Here is a 20,746-nt window from a genome sequence, read left to right on the forward strand (position 1 = left end):
CCCTCGAAAGGCGGGAAGGCTGGGCCAGGTGCAAAGTCCCCAGGTCAGTTCCTGGAACTGGGTGGTCCGGAGAATTTCAGTCTGATACAACCTGTGAATCTGATTGTGCTCCCCTGCCTCGGGCCAGTTGGCCTTACAAACATAAATATTAAACAAACAGATTCAGTGGCTTAAATAAATTAAAGAATACCCATCTTATGGAGTACTGTGCCTGTTGATACAGAACAGTATCTGTCGATATGAAAAGATAAGTGATGAGGGGAAGGCAAATTTCAAAAAAGCATACAACTATAAACTCACTAATATAAAATTATATAGCATTATGTTTCTGCGCAAAGAGTCGGCTTGAAGGAGGTTCTTCAAAATGTTATTAAAGAGTTACAAGGATATTTCACTTTCTTCCATATACTTTTTCTAAAATTATTTTTACAGTTAACATGTTATTTTCACAGTGAAACCGAGAAGGATCCTGTGGGGCTCCAGGGCACGGAAGACTTTTTGTCCCCCATTTCTTATTGTCAAGACTCCAGCCTCCATGAACAGTTGCTAATCAAGGGAGGAGCAGCCAAGAAACCACCTGAGGGAAGATTAAAGGGACCAGAGAAGCTCATCAAGATTAAGAGACCCTGCACACACCCTAACCTTGTCCACGACCCCACCCTTGAATTACTGCTGTAAGACTCCTCCTCAAATCCTCCTGGGTTGGGACACATAGCTTTTCAAGGCAGGAGCCCGCTGTGTTCCCCTTTGCCTGGCAAAGCAATAAAGCTATCCTTTTCTACTTCACCCAAAACTTTGTCTCCGAGATTCAATTCCGCAGTGTACACAGAAGTGTACACAGAAGCTGAGCTTTTGGCATCAACAGCCAGATGTACACAGAAGTACACAGAAGCTGAGCTTTCGGCATCAACAGCCAGAGAGCTATTTTCACTTTTTTAAGCTGAAAGTCAATAAGTAAAGCTTTCAAAGGTTTATTTACTGCAGGTCTTATTACAACATTAAAGACAATACAAATAATAAGTTACGATAATGAGCACTTGATAAATGGTAGTAGCAGGTACACTGTGCTAGGCGTTTTTAACTGATTAGCTTACTCCAGCTCTCCTCATTTCCTGTCTCCTCCTCCCCCTCTATGCTGAGTCAGGCTTCATTTGCATGTGTTCTTCTTTTAGCTAGTAAAGCTCATTCTCTGTATCTCCTGGTAGAGTTCCCCATACCCTTGCAAAATTTCATTTCCTCCTCTGCAAAGCCTTCCAACTCTCCCTGAATAAGTAATACTTCTTCTCTCTGGGTTTTTAAGACTTCTTTTAGAACACTCAGAACAGAGTGGTTTACTGTTATATTGTTTACATGTCTGTCTCTCCCACCAGACAACTGGTCTTCAAATGTTACTGTGAACAACAAATTCGTATCTTCCTAAAAATTGGACAAAACAGGAAAACAAGTGGCATGAAAAAGGGGACATTAAAAACAAGGGCCTCGGCGTCCCTGGTGGTGCAGTAGTTGAGAGTCCGCCTGCGTCCGTGCCGGTCCGGGAAGATCCCACATGCCGCGGAGCGGCTGGGGACCCATGGCCGCTGAGCCTGTGTGTCCGCAGCCGCAACAGGAGAGGCCGGCGTACCACAAAAATAAAACAAAAAAACAAGGGCCTGATAACACAACACTGTAAATCAACTATACTCCAATAAAAATTAAAACAAACAAAACAAAACAAGGGCTTGATTATGAGCACTTCGTGCTAAAATCTGTGACCAAGATTTCTTCCTTATCACTCCCAAGCTACACCCCAATCAAGATAAAGGATGTGAAAACATGATTTTCCTTTTTGAAAAGCAGGGACGGTGGCAAAAATCAAATGAACCAGAGGACTCCAACTACACTCTTAAGTGACAGAGATGGAAATGAAACATACATGCATGCTTTTACTTTTTTCCTTCAAGCTTCTTTACAGTACCTAATAATAGAATATTAGAGGTAACTGGAATGCAACCAACACCCTTATTTTACAGATGAACAAGTTGAGAGCTAGAGATTAAATATTTCCCCAAAGTCATTCAGAAGATAAAAGGCAGAAGGAGTTAAGAACTAGGCCTCCAAACTGCTAGTCCAGTAAATGCTCACCTTCCCAGTACCTATACCATTCAAAATCTACGAGGTTATTTATGAGATTTCCAAATAGTATATTAAATTTGATCTCTACCACTTACGTTAATGGCAAACTGTAAGGAAACAATGTTCCCATTTTCTGTAAGAGAAGATAAAACCTTAAACCATTCATATTTTACTTACATCTAAAAGCTTTGAACTAAGGTACTTCATTATTAAGAAGAAACAACTATTTTGTGCACGGTATTCAGTTAACTCCTGAGCTATTTATTGCTTAAAATGGTTAAAAAAAAAAAAAAAACAGGGCTTCCCTGGTGGCGCAGTGGTTGGGAGTCCGCCTGCCGATGCAGGGGACGCGGGTTTGTGCCCTGGTCCAGGAAGATCCCACACGCTGCGGAGCGGCTGGGGCCGTGAGCCATGGCCGCTTGGCCTGCGCGTCCGGAGCCTGTGCTCCGCAGCGGGAGAGGCCACAACAGTGAGAGGCCGCGTACCGCAAAAAACAAACAAACAAAATTGGTGACTAAATTCTATGTAACTTTAAAAATCTAACATAGTGGTAGGTGCAGCAGCCACCATTTTATTTGTTCTCTAGAGCACTCTGTACTACTCTACAATCTGAATCAACTTATCTTATTACTCCTTTACTTCACTGTTTCCAAGTAGTACATTCTTCCTATTTAGCATCTTTTTAAAAACCAAGATTTATCTTATAACCATTAGTGTGTCACAGTTTAAATGGCCACAGTTTTTTCCTTCTGAGTGGTATACAGAATAATGGTGTATCTTACAACCTATCATATTGTAGGTTTGGAGATATATAATAACTGTTATTTAAATTTTTAGTGTCAGTTACTGTGACTATTTTGGGGAGACGAAAATTTCTTTGTAGGATTTTCCCCTAACTACTGTGTTTTTAGTTTTAAAAACTCAGCAACAAAGCAAAACAAACTTATGGTTACCAAACAGGATAGGGGTGGGGGGAATAAATTAAGAGTTTAGGATTAACATATACACACTACTATATATAAAACAGGTAAACAACAGGGACCTACTATATAGCACAGGAAACTACACTTAACATCTTGTAATAACCTATAATGGAAACGAATCTGAAAAAAAATATATATACTATATATACTTACATATATCTATAAGTAAAAATATATACTATATATATAGTATATCTATAACAATCGCTTTGCTGTACACTTGAAATTAACACAACATTGTAACCTATGCAAATTTTTTTTTAATTCAGGATTCATCCCCTTCAGTCCCCCCCACCCCCTGCCCTGCAAAAAAAACCATAAAAATTGTCTTCTTTGTTTATCACTACAGTGAATGGCACAGCATCGCTCCAGAACTCAGGAGTCACCGTGACACCTCTCATTGCATGCCACCTCTCCGGCCCCTCAAATAATGTAATCACCAAGAACTGCTAAATTTATCTGCAAAAAAATCTCTTAAACCTGTCCCTTTACTCCTACCACCACCCTTCTATTTCAAGCTCCATTGTCTCTTGCCTGGGCAACTCCAAGAGTCCCCTAAAATGGTCTCCCCACATCTATTTTTGTGTTCCTTGCAATGTCTTTTCCACAATACTTACTGGTTTTTCCTTAACATAGCCATCCAGACCTTCCAGGGTCTGTGCTACCTTCTCTTTGGTCTTTAAGGTCAGCAGCCTTGGCCTCAAGAAATTATGTTCCCTTCTTGGATTGGAAGAATCAATATTGTGAAAATGACTATACTACCCAAAGCAACCTACAGATTCAATGCAATCCCTATCAAATTACCAACGGAATTTTTTACAGAACTAGAACAAAAAGTCTTAAAATTTGTACGGAGACACAAAAGACCCCAAATAGCCAAAGCAGTCATGAGGGAAAAATACGGAGCTGTAGGAATCGGGCTCCCTGACTTCAGAGTATACTACAAAGCTACAGTAATCAAGACAATATGGTACTGGCACAAAAACAGAAATATAGATCAATGGAACAGGACAGAAAGCCCAGAGATAAACCCACATGGTCAACTAATCTATGACAAAGGAGGTAAGGATATACAGTGGAGAAAAGACAGTCTCTTGGTGCTGGGAAAACTGGACAGCTACATGTCAGAGAATGAAGTTAGAACACTCCCTAACACCACACACAAAAATAAACTCAAAATGGATTAGAGACCTAAATGTAAGACTGGACACTATAAACCTCTTAGAGGAAAACATATGAAGAACACCCTTCAACATAAATCACAGCAAGATCTTTTTTGATCCACCTCCTAGAGTAATGGAAATAAAAACAAAAATAAACAAATGGGACCTAATGAAACAAAAGCTTCTGCCAAGCAAAGGAAACTACAAACAAGACGAAAAGACAACCCTCAGAATGGGAGAAAATATTTGCAAACGAATCAACAGGACAAAGGATTAATCTCCAAAATACATAAACAGCTGATGCAGTTCAATATTAAAAAAACAAACAACCCAATCCAAAAATGGGCAGAAGACCTAAATAGACATGTCTCCAAAGAAGACATACAGATGGCCAAGAAGCACATGAAAAGCTGCTCAACATCACTAATTATTAAAGAAATGAAAATCGAAACTACAGTGAGGTATCACCTCACACCAGTTAGAATGGGCATCATCAGAAAATTTACAAACAACAAATGCTGGAGAGGGTGTGGAGAAAAGGGAACCCTCTTGCACTGTTGGTGGGAATGTAAATTGATACAGCCACTATGGAGAACAGTATGGAGGTTCCATAAAAACTAAAAATAGAATTACCATATGACCCAGCAATCCCACTGCTAGGCATATACCCAGAGAAAACCATAATTCAAAAAGACACATGCACCCCAATATTCACTGCAGCACTATTTACAATAGCCAGGTCATGGAAGCAACCTAAATGCCCATCGACAGATGAATGGTAAAGAAGATGTGGTACATATATACAATGGAATATTACTCAGCCATAAAAGGGAACAAAATTGGGTCACTTGTAGAGACATGGATGGATCTAGAGACTGTCATACAGAGTGAAGTCAGTCAGAAAGAGAAAAACAAATATCGTATATTAATGCATATATGTGGAACCCAGAAAAATAGTACAGATGAACCAGTGTGCAGGGCAGAAATAGAGACACAAATGTAGAGAACAAACGTATGGACACCAACGGGGGAAAGTGGCCGGGGGGTGGGGGTGGTAGTGTGATGAATTGGGAGATTGGGATTGACATGTATACACTAATATGTATAAAATGGATAACTAATAAGAACCTGCTGTATAAAAAAATAAAATTCAGAAAAAAAGTACAATTGATATAATAGCAAAAAAAAAAAATTATATTCTCTCCTACTGTAAGGTCACTGAACGTGCTATTTCCATTGCCCAACAGTGCTCTCTAAATACATTTTATCCTTCAAGCCTCAGTTCAAAGTTCATTTTCTCATGGAAACCTTCCCTGACCCTGTGACTAGGTCTCTTTCATATCATTACTTTCCTACAGCAATTAACACAACTGTAATTTTATGTGTTGTCCATGGATTAACGACTGCCTTCTACTCTTGCCTTTAACATCTATGAGAGCACTGAATGGAATTCCCAGCACCAAGCAAAGCACCTTCACACAGTCGGTGCACAAATATTTGTTAAATATACAAATGTTGTCTAAGTAACTAACATGATCTCTATAACTCCCAATTTCTCAGATTTCTTCAATTCAGCATTTTACTAATCTTGATCAGTATCAACACCCAAATCAGACTTAGGTCTTTATTTTCTTGCCTCCATACCATCAAAGCAAAGGCTAAATTGGTATGTTCTTCTAGTAGTTGCTTCATTTACCTCTTAAAACTCCATTTAGAAGTTGGTTGTCCTAAAATTATAGCAGTGGATTCTTAAATTAACAAAAACTGGAAAATTCTGCTGTCTTCTGCTTATGTTTTGATATATTAACTTTAACCCACTATTCTTAGTAAATCAACTGTCAAATATTCACATAAGTGTTAACCATAAAGAGCTGTAGATAGTAATCTTTTAAACTCCAACAACTGATAAAATGCTGTAAATCTGATGACATGTTAATTCACATGTATGGGAGGAAAAAAGCATGCATACAAACATGCCAAACAGTACCTGTCAGAATACATTTACACAAAAAAAAATCACAAGAAAGGAAAATGTGACGAGGGAACTTTATTTTAAGCTCTGATTAGAGAACTTCCTTTTTTATGTTTAATACTTAAACGTCCAAATAAGCAGTACAAATTTTTCCCCCAAATATGCAATGAATGTCATCAAACTTATCTAATTCAATTGCTCAATCAACGGATGTAATAAATCAAACACTCAGGTACATAAAGTAAGTCTGTGCCTCTCTGTAGGCTTCCAGAGGAGCCACATTTGTCTTGTTCACCAAGGTATCTTTAGCCCTTGGCACAAGCAGGTACTGAATGAGGATTTACTGAGAAAATACATCAACACAAAATAGGAAAGTTTGTTTTAAGCTATTTTGCATGCTTGATCTCTCTCCCTTCAACTCCATTTATGTGTGGGTTATTTTTTTCTATTAGCAATTACAAAAGTGCCACAATTAACAGATGATATATTGAGCTAAAGTTAAAGAAAGAGTACTCATAATAAATATAAAATAATAAGGGACAAAAGCAATGGAAAGGAAGGTAAAAACTGTTTTCTCCTTTGTTAACACTGGTAATTAATGAAAAGTTGCATTTTATAGCACTCCGATTTCAAATGGAATTAAAAGAATTTTCACATATTTACCCTCAATTGTCTTCGCTTCCTCTCCTTTCCCAAACAAACTTGCAAATAAATGCCCAAGAAACTCTACCAAAATCAGAAACCAAATATTCACTTTCCTATATACACATTAATCTCTGGGGGAAAAAGTAACAAACAAGCTAAATTTACCTGTAATGGGTATGGCATGGGGCATATTAATAGTTATTTCCCATATACAGATTAAAAAACAAAAGGGAAGGATTTTTGTATGTAACATGCTCAGGATGACTGCAAAAGAAAATACTTAACAGACTTTTGTAATTCTCTACTTAAAGAAAAAAAGGAAAGGAAACAAGAATTAAGTATCAAAAGTTTAACTGAAGTACTTAGACTTTTTTAAAAGTTTAATTTGAAGGACTAAATGCCCTTCCCCCTACATTTGTTTACACATTTTCAAAACTTTATAAGGTACATTTGTTAAATTATTGTGACAAGTATTCCAATACAAGCAACTGTAAAAGAAGAGTATTTTGGAAAAGCCCATGTGAAACCAAGACATACAAAATAGAAAAATTACATAACTTGGAAAATGCAGTCTTTTTTTTAGCTACTTAAATCCAAAGTATCACACTTAATCCTTAACAATATTTATGTTAGTAAGACGACTGCCACTTTCTAATGGAAAAAAATAAATATGGAGAAAAAAATCAGAATAATCAAGCCATAACTCCCCCTTACAGTATCATATATGAAAGATGATATGATGATATATGCCAAGCACACAGTAAACACTACAGAGAGCTTTTTTTTAATCATAAGGAAGTTGCAAGGTTTTTAGTTTTCACTCCAAAAATAAAGACTTACCGTCTTATTTTCTGACTCTTTAAACAGCACTTAAATTGATTTAATATTAAAGATTTGCTTAGTCTTTAAAGATAAAGCAAAAAAACTAGTTGGATAAGTAGAAAATCTAAACTTTAGTACACTTATATTAATACATGAAGTTTGAAAAAGCTGATTTTAAATGCATTATGGGCAACACCAATGTTCCAAAGTATCAGGACTCTGAAGACTTACTAATCCAACCATCCTATTCTGAAAAAAGTCACCTTTTGAGATACGGGATTCTAATTTCCACAACTTTACAATTTTGTTTGTTTTTAATCTGAGCCTTTCAAACCTTCCCCGACACCACTTACCTTATCACATGCATTACTGCTCTGCTTCTAATACTTAACTAGGTAGCAACAAAATCACTTACAGAACATTGTCGAAAAATGCCGGGTGTGGGGGGAAAAGGGTTGTTTTTTTCTATTTCTCTGAATGCCCAAGAGATTTAAAAGGCAGAACTCACGGGAGTAAGGGGAGTGGGGGAGAAGATGCAGTTGTCTGGGAGCGAAAGGTTGTCAGAAGAGCAACGTGCTCCTTTACAAAAACACTTTAGAAATTGCTAACGGAGAATCAGCCTCCCCGTCCAAGCTTATCAGCTGTCAGAATCCCTACGCTCTCACCCAACAGTCACCCCGGCGGATCCTGGAGAAAAAGGCGTCTGTCCCTCGCGGGTCTCCTTCAACGACCCGAGGTGACCTTCGCCTAGCGGGGCAGCGAGGCCGCCTGGCGTACCCCGCGGAAGCCGAGAGGAAGTTAACCGGAAAACAAATGCTGGAGCTCCTCCGCCGACCCTGCGCCGACTCATGCCCACCTCCGCAGGCAGCCGGGTGGCCATGGCGTGACGCCGCCGACCCGTCCTCCGTACTGACAAGTGTCCCCGCGTCTTCGCCTTTCAGTATTTAACCTTCTCGTGCCCTCCTTCCCCATTCCCGCCATTATAGGAACCAAAAAAGAAGTGAGCGGTTGTGTCTGGAGGCAAAGAAGGCGGCCTGGCCATCCCCGGGAAGAGCCCCGGAGAAGGTAGGCAGCGGAAGGCTGCTGGCACCGTTCTTCCGGGGCAGGGAAGGTTCAGCTCTCTAGGCCGCGAAGCCGCGGCCTCGCGTAGTGAGAGGCGCCGAGCGAAGGCGCGGCGGGGCGCCGGCGCACATACTCACCAAATCTGGAACTTGAGCAGCGGCCCCGTGGCGTACTGCATCTTTAATCTCTTGCCAGGCACGCCACCCAGGTTGGCCGAGGCATCGCTCCGGACCACCGCTGACGCCGCCACCAGGAGAAGTAGCAGAAGCCTCATCTTAAACGAGCAAACCACTTCGGCCGCCCTCAGACTCAGACTGCAGCCGGCCCAAGGTAGAGCCGGAGCCGCGACCTGCTTCCCACCGCGCAGGCGCGATCCGCCAAGGTCGTGAGGGAAGCTGGAATGCGCCTGCGTATCCCGGCCCCTGCGCGCGCTCTGGGAGGGAGAGCTGACCTGTTTCACGGTTCTGACCCACCATCTTGGATGTGCGCGGAGACTCTTGGGATGGAGTGAGATAGGTAGAGAACAAACAGCAGCTGATGGGATAGTAGAGGAGCCTGCTAATTAAAGCTTCTGGCACACCTGGGTTCTACATACAATTTCATGTAGTTCAGACTTTTATCTCCCCGAGACACTTAGGAACACCTGTTTAACAGCCTTGATTCAGGTGTGGGAGATAAAAGAGAAAGCCCCCGCCTTCCAAACCGGAATGCTTCACTCTTTCTGGGTGCATGCTATGGCCTTTTCTTTGAACTTGGAATATTGCGCTCTCCTAAAGGAGTCTTTTTTAAAAAGACCTTTGGAAAACTTCGACATATACAAGAACAGAATAATTACCTAACTCATTAACGACCTTTAACAATTACTGGTATTTTGGCAATCTTAATTGTCTATAGTACAGCTCTAACCACTTCTCCCCCAAGGAAGCAAATACCAGACATATCACTTCATCTATGGATTTTTAAGCATGTATCTCTAAAACATAACTTTTCTTTGGGGAGAAGAAAACTGACCACAATACCATTATCCCACCTTGAAAAATAAATTATTGCTTAATACCAAAATATCCAGTGTTCAAATTTCTATCTTAAAGAATATTTATTTATTTTTATTGTTAATTTGTTCAAATTGTTACGGAACGAAACTTGGGTCTGCTCACCTGTGGGCAGTAAACCAATTTACTGACACTGGACTGTAGTGAAGGAAAATGCAGCATTTACTGTAAAGGCGCCAATACAAGGAGGATGGGTGGCTTGTGCTCTAAAACCCTGAAACCCCTGGTGGTTTTGCCTATAAAAGTCTTTATAGGCAAAATTTGGCGTGAGGGATGCAGGGTGTGCGGCTTTCTTCTGGTTGGTTGGTGGTGTGCTCAGCTTGAAGTTACCATCCTCCACCACGGTAGGGGCCTTAGTTCCTGCAGAGGAACTCAAAGATATTGTTATGTATATTCCCAGGGCTGCACTATTGTTTCCTGACTGCTCCTCCCTTGTTTCTGTCCCTTCCCTGATTAGCAACTGTTTGAATCTGCCCTTTGGAATTCAGGGAAGGTCAAGGAGTCTGAATGAAGCCTATTTGCTACAAACAAGAAACCAGAGACACAGAAAGGATTTGTACCCAGGAGGGCCCCACAGGGGCCCCACAGTTCCATTTCAAAATCAGGACCAAAATAAAAAGTAATCCTTTGCCATTGGTTGATATGTCTTTTAGATCCCACCAAACAAAGCCTTTAAGGTCAAGATTACACCAGGAATTGAAAAAGTTTCATGTATTATTCATTACAGCAAAGGGAACACACACCACAGGGAATCAAGGGGAGTCTCAGTAAGAGGGTGTTAGGAAGATTATTATAGCATCTGGGCTTTGGATGATTTGGGAAGAGTATTGGGAGTGCCAATGGAAAATTTGGTCATATTTTTTAAATAAAGCCTCAGAATGAATAAACATCAATCATTTTGGATTATTTAGCCCAGGTATTGCAGTTATGAAATATATCAGGTATGAATTCAAGAAATAGTTGAACAGGAAGTTCTCAATAAATGTGTATGCCCATAGTTTCTCATATCCAATAGTTTGAATGAAGCACATGATCAAAAATTGTTTCCTAATTTAAGGACACAGTGAAAGTCTGAAAACATTTCACAATATTTGATTTCAACTCAAAGTGACTAAAACAAGTCTTATATATCTTAGTGAGATAGGAAGGGGGCAGGGCACAACCTTTAAAAGAATGACATAGCTGTTGAGGACGTGACATAAACTGGTTAGAACCAACTAGGTCCAAGATCGTGGACGAGTAGACTTCCACTAGACCTTGAGCCTCAGTATATGCTCATCTACTGACAAACTCTGAGTACAGCAAGGTTGCTGGATGTAAGCTCATTTTACAAAAATCAATAATTATCTTTCACCAACAATTTAAAAATGTATTTTAAAAAAAATGTATCCTTTACCAATACTTCCTAGAATAAATCTAAAATGAAATGTGCAGAACTTTTATAAAGAAAAATATAAACCTTTCTACTTACTCTTCAAGGCCAATTCACTGTTTGTTCAGTGAAGTCTATCTTCGGCCCTTCCTGCACTATGCCCCTGAGGCACTCAGCACTGACCTCCTACCTAGTCATTATATAACACTGTAATCGGTTATTACTATGTCAGACTCTTCTGCTTTTAGCTGAGACTGGCAAGGTTAAGGACTGTCATTCTTCCTTGTAGTCCAGGTGACCATGGACTTCTTGAAATAACAATGAGAATAAAATGAGAACAAATAATATCAGCTACTATCTATCGAGTGCCTACTATATACAAGGTGCTATTAAGGGCTTTACCTATATTATTTTTATTTATTAATTACTGACACAGAGCAAATAATGTTAGAATGTGTGCATGTCATGGATGGTTAAGATTTTAAACAGTGAAGAAGAAAAGAGAACGTAAGCAAAAGCCAGGAGAGGGGTCGTTGCAGGACTGCTGTGCTAGAGGGGGGTTCCACTAGGGGATGAATGGGAAACCAGGTTGGGAATGTAGGTGGGGCAGATTGTGGAAGTCCTTGAATGCCAGGCTAAGCAGTTTAAATTTTTTTCCTATAGAAAATGGAAGCTATTGAAGATTGGCAGCATTATCAAAGCACTGTCTTAGGAAGACTGATGTAGTAACTGTGTGCATAATGATTGAAGTAAGAAGTGTCTAAAGGTAGGAACTCAGATACAACAGGGAGTAGTTAATGCAGAACAATCATTATAAACCACTTTGACATAGCACAAAACCAGGGCACAAGGAATAACTAGACTTGCTGGGTTCTTGAGGAACGACTTCTTAAAGAAGATCACTATAGGGTAAGAAAATATTTCAACTGGGAACAATAAGATGTGCAAAAGTAGACAAGTGGAAAATCTCATTAAGCCTAGAAGGTTTCCACTGCTGGGGCCCAGACATGTGTGGTGTGGCTGGCAGGTAGACACATGTGTATGTGGGTTAGGGTGGGGGGACATGGAATGAATCCTTCTGGGAAACAATGCATTTTATGAGAAGGAACCAAACAACAAGAGCCCAGGCAGCGACAGAGCACAGGTCTTTGGGGGAAAGATGATTCCAAATCCAGCATAAGGACTGTTGCTCAGATTGTATCCCCATCCCAGCCCAGCTCAATTCAAAAAAAGTGACAAGTCTAAAAGCCTAAAAATGCAGCACAACATTGGAACCCCAGAAGCACAACTTTTAACAACTCTCCCCCAAAGGAATATAATGTAAAGGGAAGAGAGACATTCTCCATCTTATCCAGGGACACAAACTATGGCATGATGAAGCTCTAGCATATCAGGCTTATGATATGCTAAATATGCCCAGATGTTGAAAGAGACCCCAGGGCCCAGTGGAGCAACCTCAGGTGACAGCAGAGGGTGGGGTATGCAGCAGTGCAGATGTAGCAGTTATCAGAAGTGTGGTGCAATTAGGGGCAGTGGCAACACCTGATAAGAGTGAATTCATTTACTGAATATAAATCAGACATCCCCTGGAGCCTCCCAGACATACTTGGAAGTGGGGCAGGGGTGACAGGCATTAAATGGATTTGCATGTAGGACCAATGAGTCTGTGACATGTGAGCTGGTATTATTATTATTTTTTTAAATAAATTTATTTTATTTATTTTTGACTGCGTTGGGTCTTCGTTGCTGCGTGCAGGCTTTCTCTACTTGCGGCCAGCGGAGGCTGCTCTTCGTTGCGGTGCGCAGGCTTCTCACTGCAGTGGCTTCTCTTGTTGCAGAGCACGGGCTCTAGGTGCGTGGGCTTCAGTAGTTGTAGCACGCGGGCTCGGGCTCTAGAGCGCAGGCTCAGTAGTTGTGGCTCACGGGCTTAGTTGCTCCGCAGCATGTGGGATCTTCCCTGACCTCCCCTGCACTGGCAGCCGTCTTCCAGCCAGGAAGAGGGCCCTCACCAAGAACCAAGCTGGCCAGCACCTTGATATTGCACTGCCCAGCTCCCAGACCTGTGCAAAATAAATGTCTCTTGTTCAAGCCACACAGTCTATGGTATTTTATTATAACAGCCTGAGTTAAGACAGTGAAGAAGCAATAATCATGTCTCTAGCTCAGGTGTTCTTCTGATTTAATTGGTCTAGGATGAGGCCTGGGCACTGATGTATTTAAGTTTCCCCGGACTATGAAGCCAAGTTTAGTGTACTAGACTTGAGGTCTCTTAGGGTATAGACTCAGGTCTTATTTGTCTTCAAATCTCCAGAGAACCCAGCAAATTACTATGAACATGGAAGTTACTTGAACTTTGATTGCAGTGAATGGTAATGGAAAATTTGGCAAGTGGTAAAAAAAGCTAATTTGTCAACGTGTTAAATTTCAACTTTTGACTAGATAGTCAAGTAAACTTATGATGGAGATAACTAGTGATATGGTACTAGAAAGAGACAGAATGTACACATATGTATTTGGGGATAATTTAAGTGCACGTGGTAGCTAAAATTATGAAAGAACATCCATATGTAGTAAACACATAATAGTTTTGAGGCCTCAATCAAAAGCATTTGATACAAAGTAAATTAATATAATCATCTAGAATTGAACTTAAAAACAGTATCTAGAGAACATAGGCTGTATGGGAAAATATTATTTGAACTGAATGTATCCATTTCAAGACCGAAAGTAAGAAAGAAATAAAGAACGCTGTACAAAATTTGAGCAGCAAGTTACCTTGTGGGGGTTTCTTCATAATATTAATAAGGTGCATATTGTAGGAAGGCTCCCCAGCATTGACTCCCCCTCTTCTGGTAATGGCACTTCGGTTTCTCTTTGGAGGACTGGCCGGAACCCATTGCACACAATCTTGTTGGGACTGTCAATTAAGATGCCCAGGGCTTCCCTGGTGGCGCAGTGGTTGAGAGTCCGCCTGCCGATAAAGGGGACACGGGTTTGTGCCCCGGTCCGGGAAGATCCCGCATGCCGCGGAGCAGCTGGGCCCATGAGCCATGGCCGCTGAGCCTGCACGTCCGGAGCCTGTGCTCCGCAACGGGAGAGACCGCAACAGTGAGAGGCCCGCGTACCGCCAAAAAAAAAAAAAAAAAAACATTCGCAGCTTTCCCAGCCAGAGCTGTGACCATGTCCCAAGCCAAAAACTATTGAAGCCAGTTAATTCTGGTAGAAGAACCCTGAGGAGCATTCTAGACCCCAAACTACTCTGGTTCCTGTCATCTCCTGGGCCTCATTGTTTTTCTTTTCACTTGAATCTGTGAGCTATAACATATTCTGTTACTACTCTTTTCCTCTTAAGTTAGAGAAAGACCATTTCTGTTGCTTGCAAACTAAGAACCCTAACCTAGAGCCATGTTAAGCTCTTTCTTTCCTTAAGCCTGGTTTCGGGTTTTAAACTCTTGCCACTCCCATCTCCAACTCTTAAACATAGAATTGTTGGCAGACAATACTTAGAAGTTCAGACAGTAGACTATCAGTGTCTAGGAGGCCATTACACAGATGGGATAACCCGGGCCCAGCAAGCTGTTCAGGCCAGCAAGCTCAGAATCAAGGCCAGACCTCAGTACCCGGAAGGGGCTGGAGCAAGAGGCCTAAGATTAAAGGCGTACAATAAAAACTATGTTCACACAAACACCTGCACGTGGATGTTTATAGCAGTTGTATTCACATTGTCAAAACCTGGAAGCAACCAAGATGTCCTTCAGTAGGTGAATGGTTGAATGGTTAAATAAACTATGGTCCATCCAGACAATGGAACACTATTCAGCGCTAAAAAGAAATGAGCTATCAAGTCACGAAAATACATGGCGAAACATTAAATGCGTTATTATTAAGTGTAAGAAGCCAATCTGAAAAGGCTGCCTACTGTATGATTCCAACTACGTGACATTCTGGAAAAGGCAAAACTACAGAGACAGTAAGATCAGTGGTTGCCAGGGAGAGAGTAGGGAGATGAATAGGTGGAGAACAGAGGATTTTCTCATCAGTGAAATGACTCTGGACGCTACTATAATGGTGGATACACGTCATTGCACCTGAGACCAAACCCATAGAATGTGCAACACCAAGAGTGAAACTTAATGTAAACTATGGACTTTGGATGATTATGATGCATCAAGATAGGCTCACCAGTTGTAACCAATGCGGGAGGCTGTGCATAAGTGGAAGAAGGGGGTATACAGGTAATCTCTGTACCTTCACCTCAATTTTGCTGAGAATCTAAAAACTCATCTAAAAAAAAAAAAATCTGAAAAAAAACCCCACCACCTTCCCTTCCTCTGCAGCTGTCTTGCTAGGGTCAGCCACTACCTCTTTCTCCTCCAGGGAACAGGGGGATGTTCAGAAACAGTCAAGTCTCTTCATTTAGATTGGAGGGAGTTCAGATTCTCACAGCTTCTGTGCGGGGTTGGCTTCATGGCTGTGTGACCTGTGTGGTTACACAGGGCCCAGGACTTAAAAACGCCCTGCACTTGGTTTAATGCTTTGCTGTCACTGCCATGAAATTCTTAGTTTTTGAACAGGAACTCCACATTTTCATTTGGCACTGGGCCCCTGCTACTTCTGTGCCCAAGGCTGATCACTTCTCTGTTCTGGTCAATATTACCAAACTCTCTATCTAAATTCCCAAGTCTTCCATTCCCAGTGTTTAAATGCAAATGCCTGCTTGAGTTTTGTGGTCCAGATGTATTATTTCAATCAATAAGTATGCATGAATTGTCTCTATTATATGACTGGGGGCTTGGGAGAGGAAGCACAAGCCAAGGACTTTAGACTCCTTAAGAGGGTACCATGGGCCCTTGCTGGGAAGAAGAGGGGGAGAGAACACAAAAGCAAAGCAGGCTGGGCGCAATAAAAGGTTCTCTCTGGTGATATCACAATTCTAGGATTTAACCTGTTTAGCTTCAACTGAACATAGACAAATAAACAAAACTGTGCTCAGAAGTAATTTTGCCCAAGGATGTGAATGCAAGCAGCTCTGCTTTGCCATGTCTTTTAAGACTTTAAAAACACAGCTGGGGGCTTCCCTGATGGCGCAGTGGTTGAGAGTCTGCCTGCCGATGCAGGGGACACGGGTTCGTGCCCCGGCCTGGGAAAATCCCGCATGCCGCGGAGCGGCTGGGCCCGTGAGCCATGGCCGCTGAGCCTGCGTGTCCGGAACCTGCGCGTCCGGACCCTGTGCTCTGCAACGGGAGAGGCCACAACAGAGAGGCCCGCCACCGGAAAAAAAAAAACAAAAACAACAACAAAAAAAAACCACAGCTGACTTTTCTTTTGAAAGGAGCTTAATTCCTAAGAGATTTGTGGAGGTATTCCCAAGTCACACAGTTCCTGATTTGCAGCTATACCTGGGTTACACAGCACCTATTTCCTCTTCCAAGGGTGCTCACCATCACTCCCAGCTCAGAAAAGAACCAGAGATGGTGTCCTGGGTGTGATGGCTCTGACTCAATTCCAGGGTCTCTTCGCTTCACTTCTCCCTTGCTTTCTGTCTTTCTCTGTCCATCTCATGTATATCTTTTTCTCTGTAATGTCTTTTTCACTTTCCCTCCTGCTTCCATTTTTTGCTTAGTGATCTTAGGAAAAATCTCAATTGTGGTTGAATTTGGAAATAGTGAAAATTTAAATGAAGGAAAAGAGAACATAAGTTTATATGTACGTAGCAAAGAACCAGTATCTAAAGCACACAAAAATGACCAAAAGCATCTATAGGAATCTCCTAAAAATTATTTTCTTCTACTTTTTCCTTCATTTAAATCTGCTTAAAAAAAAAGTTAGCATTCAAACTTTCAAAAAGAATTCTCAATGGGCTTCCCTGGTGGCGCAGTGGTTGAGAGTCTGCCTGCTAGTGCAGGGGACACGGGTTCGAGCCGTGGTCTGGGAGGATCCCACATGCCGCGGAGCAACTGGGCCCGTGAGCCACAACTACTGAGCCTGCGCGTCTGGAGCCTGTGCTCCGCAACGAGAGAGGCCACAACAGTGAGAGGCCCGCGCACCGCGATGAAGAGTGGCCCCCGCTTGCCGCAACTGGAGGAAGCCCTCGCACAGAAACTAAGACCCAACGCAGCAAAAATAAATTAATTAATAAACTCCTACCCCCAACATCTTCTTAAAAAAAAAAAGAATTCTCATTCTATTTTCTATTATTGGCCTTACATTTTAAAAATTAATTTGTAAACAGCTTTTTTGTTTTAATGAATCTATACTCAGTTCTTCCATGTAAAGTTTTCATGGACTCACCTCAGCACCAATAACCACTTATATTATTATCCTCTATGGGAAAACATATGCAAATTCCATTTGCAAACATTTGACCTACAAACAAACTCTTGAGACACGATTCATTTGCAGCCAATAGGAGATTACTGACAGAACTCAGGGGAAGGTAGGAGTTAAGTCTGATGGCAGGGGGCTAAAGAGGGTTAATTCAAGGAGTTTGTCAATATAAAAAGAGCAGGGACTTCCCTGGTGGCCCAGTGGTTAAGACTCCATGCCTCTAATGCAGGAGGCATGGATTCAATCCCTGGTGGTCGGGGAACTAAGATACCACATGCTGTGCAGCCAAAAAAAAAGGAGCAGCACCCCATGCTATTACGTTTTCATTTGCATATTTCTAGTACGGAACATATTTCCATAAATTCTAATTCCTTAATTCCCCAATTCTCTGATCTTTGAAACCCTCTAGTGAACATAACAGGAATTGTGTTTTGGATGAAATGAAAAAAATGCTTTTGATTTTCAAATTCACTTAAAATATAAAGATATTATAAAGTATTTTTTAAAAAACCTTTAGAAGTATGCTTTTCTGACTTCCGCTTTAAGATAGCGAAATAAGCACATGCCTTTGCCTCTCTCCTTTCTCAGGATCTTAGAGAAATGACAGTAAAGTGGTACAGCAATAAATCCATGGCAACGCTGGAAAGAAGGCAGTGGTCTAGAAACTGTAAAAACTCTAGACAGGGAAGTGTAATTCTCCCACATGACCAGAAGATAAGAACAAGAAATACCGGTAAACCACAGTAGTATCTCCCATCTCTTTATATCGATATACAATGTATGCTTGTTTTATGTATTTTTGCCTAGGTGTTATATAGACTGAATGTGTGTGTCCCTTCAAAATTCCTACATTGAACCTAGTCCCCAGCATGATGGTGTTTGGAGGTGAGGCCTCTGGGAAGTGGTTAGGTCATGAGGGCAGGGCCCTCATAAATGGAACTAGTGCCTTTATAAAAGTGGCCCCAAGAGCTCCCTCACACCTGCCACCACGTGAGGAGATGGTAAGAAGACAGAACCGGGAAGCAGATTTGTCAGAAATAAATGTCTCTTATTTATAAGCAACCCAGTCTATGGTATTTTGTTACAGCAGTCCTGACGGATTAAGACACCTTGCTACATCTTTTGGTACCAGGTCTTGAATCTTCAAGTGTCTTTCACTTCATTTCAATGTCAATCTTAACATTTCTAAATACATTGTATTTCCTTTGTAACCTGCACTTTACACAGTAAACACTTGATGAATTGACCTATGCACCTCTCTAAAAAGCACGAAGTTTATTCCTCCTCAATCTGGTTTGATTTTATGGTCTTGGGGGCAAAGATGACCCAGAGAAGTAGGCACCTGGTGTGGCTTATTCCACTATTCCTCCTTCCTTCCAGGAATAAAGAAAACACTTAACTTTGGCAAGATTGGAACAGCAACGCTGTCACTGTAATTTCTGTCATTTTACTACTTATAAATTCATATCACTTCGCCTTGCTCTGGACATTAATATATTTACATAGGTGGATGAATCCAAGAACTGCTTTGAAACCTCACTTGAATAAAGATTTTTAATAGTCCTAGCTGTCCTTTCTAATATCTCACTAACTCAAAGAAATATACTGCAAAAATGACCACCAGTTAAACTGAGCATCCATAGAACAAATTTAATTTCTCACAACATCCAGCTTAATCCCAGAATACAGATAAACATTGATACTTGTTATTTTAAAGCATGTGTATATGTGTGTTTAACTGACATTTTATAACCTAAATGTCCATCAGTATGAGCTGGTTAAATTATCTTACCTCCACACAATGTGGTCATTATAAAGATATATGTATAAATTTTAAAAGAGCTATGTACTGATATGGAATGATTTCCAAAATATGTTAAGGGAAAAAAGGAATAAAGAACAGTGTATATGCTTTTTTTTTTAACGGAAGTGTATGTATACTTGAATATAAATATGCAATGTATCTTTAGCAAGATACATAAGGAAGTGGAAATTGCTGCATCTAGAACAGAGGTACTTTTCACTGTGTGCCTTTTGTACTGCTTGAATTAAAAAAAAAAAATCCTGTTCATGTACTTCCTATTTAAAATTTAAAAAAAGAGGATTTTATGTGTTACTATATATGATATTCTTACAGATCAGTAAGATGAAAGCCAAATAGAGAAATGGGCCAAGGAAAAGAAAAACAAATTCACTAAAAAAATATAAACAACCATCAAATGTGGAAAAGTACATAACCCATTACTAATAAAAAGAAATAACAAAACCAAAAAGTATTATTTCCCTTCCCTCGATTTGGTAAAAATTCAAAAGCCTTATAGATTTGAAAAGAATATGGGAAAATTTCACTGGTAGAAGTATAAACCTTTAAAGAAGGAAGGACTTCCCTGGTGGTCCAGTGGTTAAGAATCCGCCTTCCAATGCAGGGGACTCGGGTTCGATCCCTGGTCAGGGAACTAAGATCCCACACGCTGTGAGGCAATTAAACCCGCATGCCACAACTAGAGAGCCCGCATGCTGCAACTACAGAGCCCACGTGCTGGAGCCCGAGCACCCCAACTAGAGGAAGCCTGCGCGCCACAATGAAGAGTAGCTCCTGCTCGCCACAACTACAGACAGCCCGTGCGCAGTGACGAAGACCCAACGCAGTCAAAATAAATAAATAGATAGAAAAAAGTTAAACATTACAAATAAGGTTGAAGTTCCTTTTGACTACCGCCCATCCTAGTAGTCAATGTTATCAGTCCAGTGCATACCCTGTCCAAAGTTTTTTCTGTAAGTTTACATACTTAAATGTAGCCATAAAAAACAGTATTGTTTCAAAAATATTCTGTATTATTTGGCAACATATATGTTTTGACGTAAATTGTATCTCTATTCCTTTTCTAAGAGAATTCCTTTTTTCCAGCTACAAAAGTTGGGTTTTGCCCCTTTTTCTCTTCTCTCACTGGGAAGCTTGTGTAACGCACGCACGAGCCTTTGTGTCTACTGCAGTTATCTCCCCTCAAGCTTACAATGGTATTCACAGATGCTTATGGTAAATGCCAAATACATTTCAGAGATGATTAAGGAAAGGAGATTTTTATGAGAATACAGGATTTATAGATTTTCCTTTATAATGAATACACAGCAGTGTATTTAAAATTTCATTTTCAAGCACACGTTTATCACCTTACACTCTTCTATCACCTTACTCTTACTCCCTGAGGACAATGTATTTAAAATAAAAATCAAAC

General features: G+C 40.7%; 1 protein-coding gene and 1 long non-coding RNA gene across 5 annotated transcripts in view; one reads left to right on the plus strand and one right to left on the minus strand.

Moving 5' to 3' along the window:
• SELENOT (selenoprotein T) overlaps positions 1–9,146 on the minus strand; it is a 90,682-nt gene extending 81,536 nt beyond the window's left edge. For 3 of the 4 annotated variants that reach the window (XR_009540628.1, XR_009540627.1, XM_060149624.1), the window contains exon 1: positions 8,897–9,146. Coding sequence is in view for 2 of the 4 variants with exons in the window: in XM_060149624.1 (XP_060005607.1) it covers positions 8,897–9,033 (137 nt within the window). In the remaining 2 variants the exon portion in view is untranslated. The remainder of the gene's footprint in view (positions 1–8,896) is intronic. The other variant, XM_060149623.1, reaches the window with a different exon arrangement.
• Positions 8,362–10,553, plus strand: LOC132520864 (uncharacterized). The gene is made up of 3 exons (XR_009540629.1): positions 8,362–8,762; positions 8,955–9,089; positions 10,269–10,553. It is a non-coding gene; the product is annotated as an uncharacterized LOC132520864 (long non-coding RNA).
• Positions 10,554–20,746: the final 10,193 nt, after the last annotated feature.

The sequence above is a fragment of the Lagenorhynchus albirostris genome, chromosome 5, assembly GCF_949774975.1.
Source record: "Lagenorhynchus albirostris chromosome 5, mLagAlb1.1, whole genome shotgun sequence".
NCBI classification, from domain to species: domain Eukaryota; kingdom Metazoa; phylum Chordata; class Mammalia; order Artiodactyla; family Delphinidae; genus Lagenorhynchus; species Lagenorhynchus albirostris.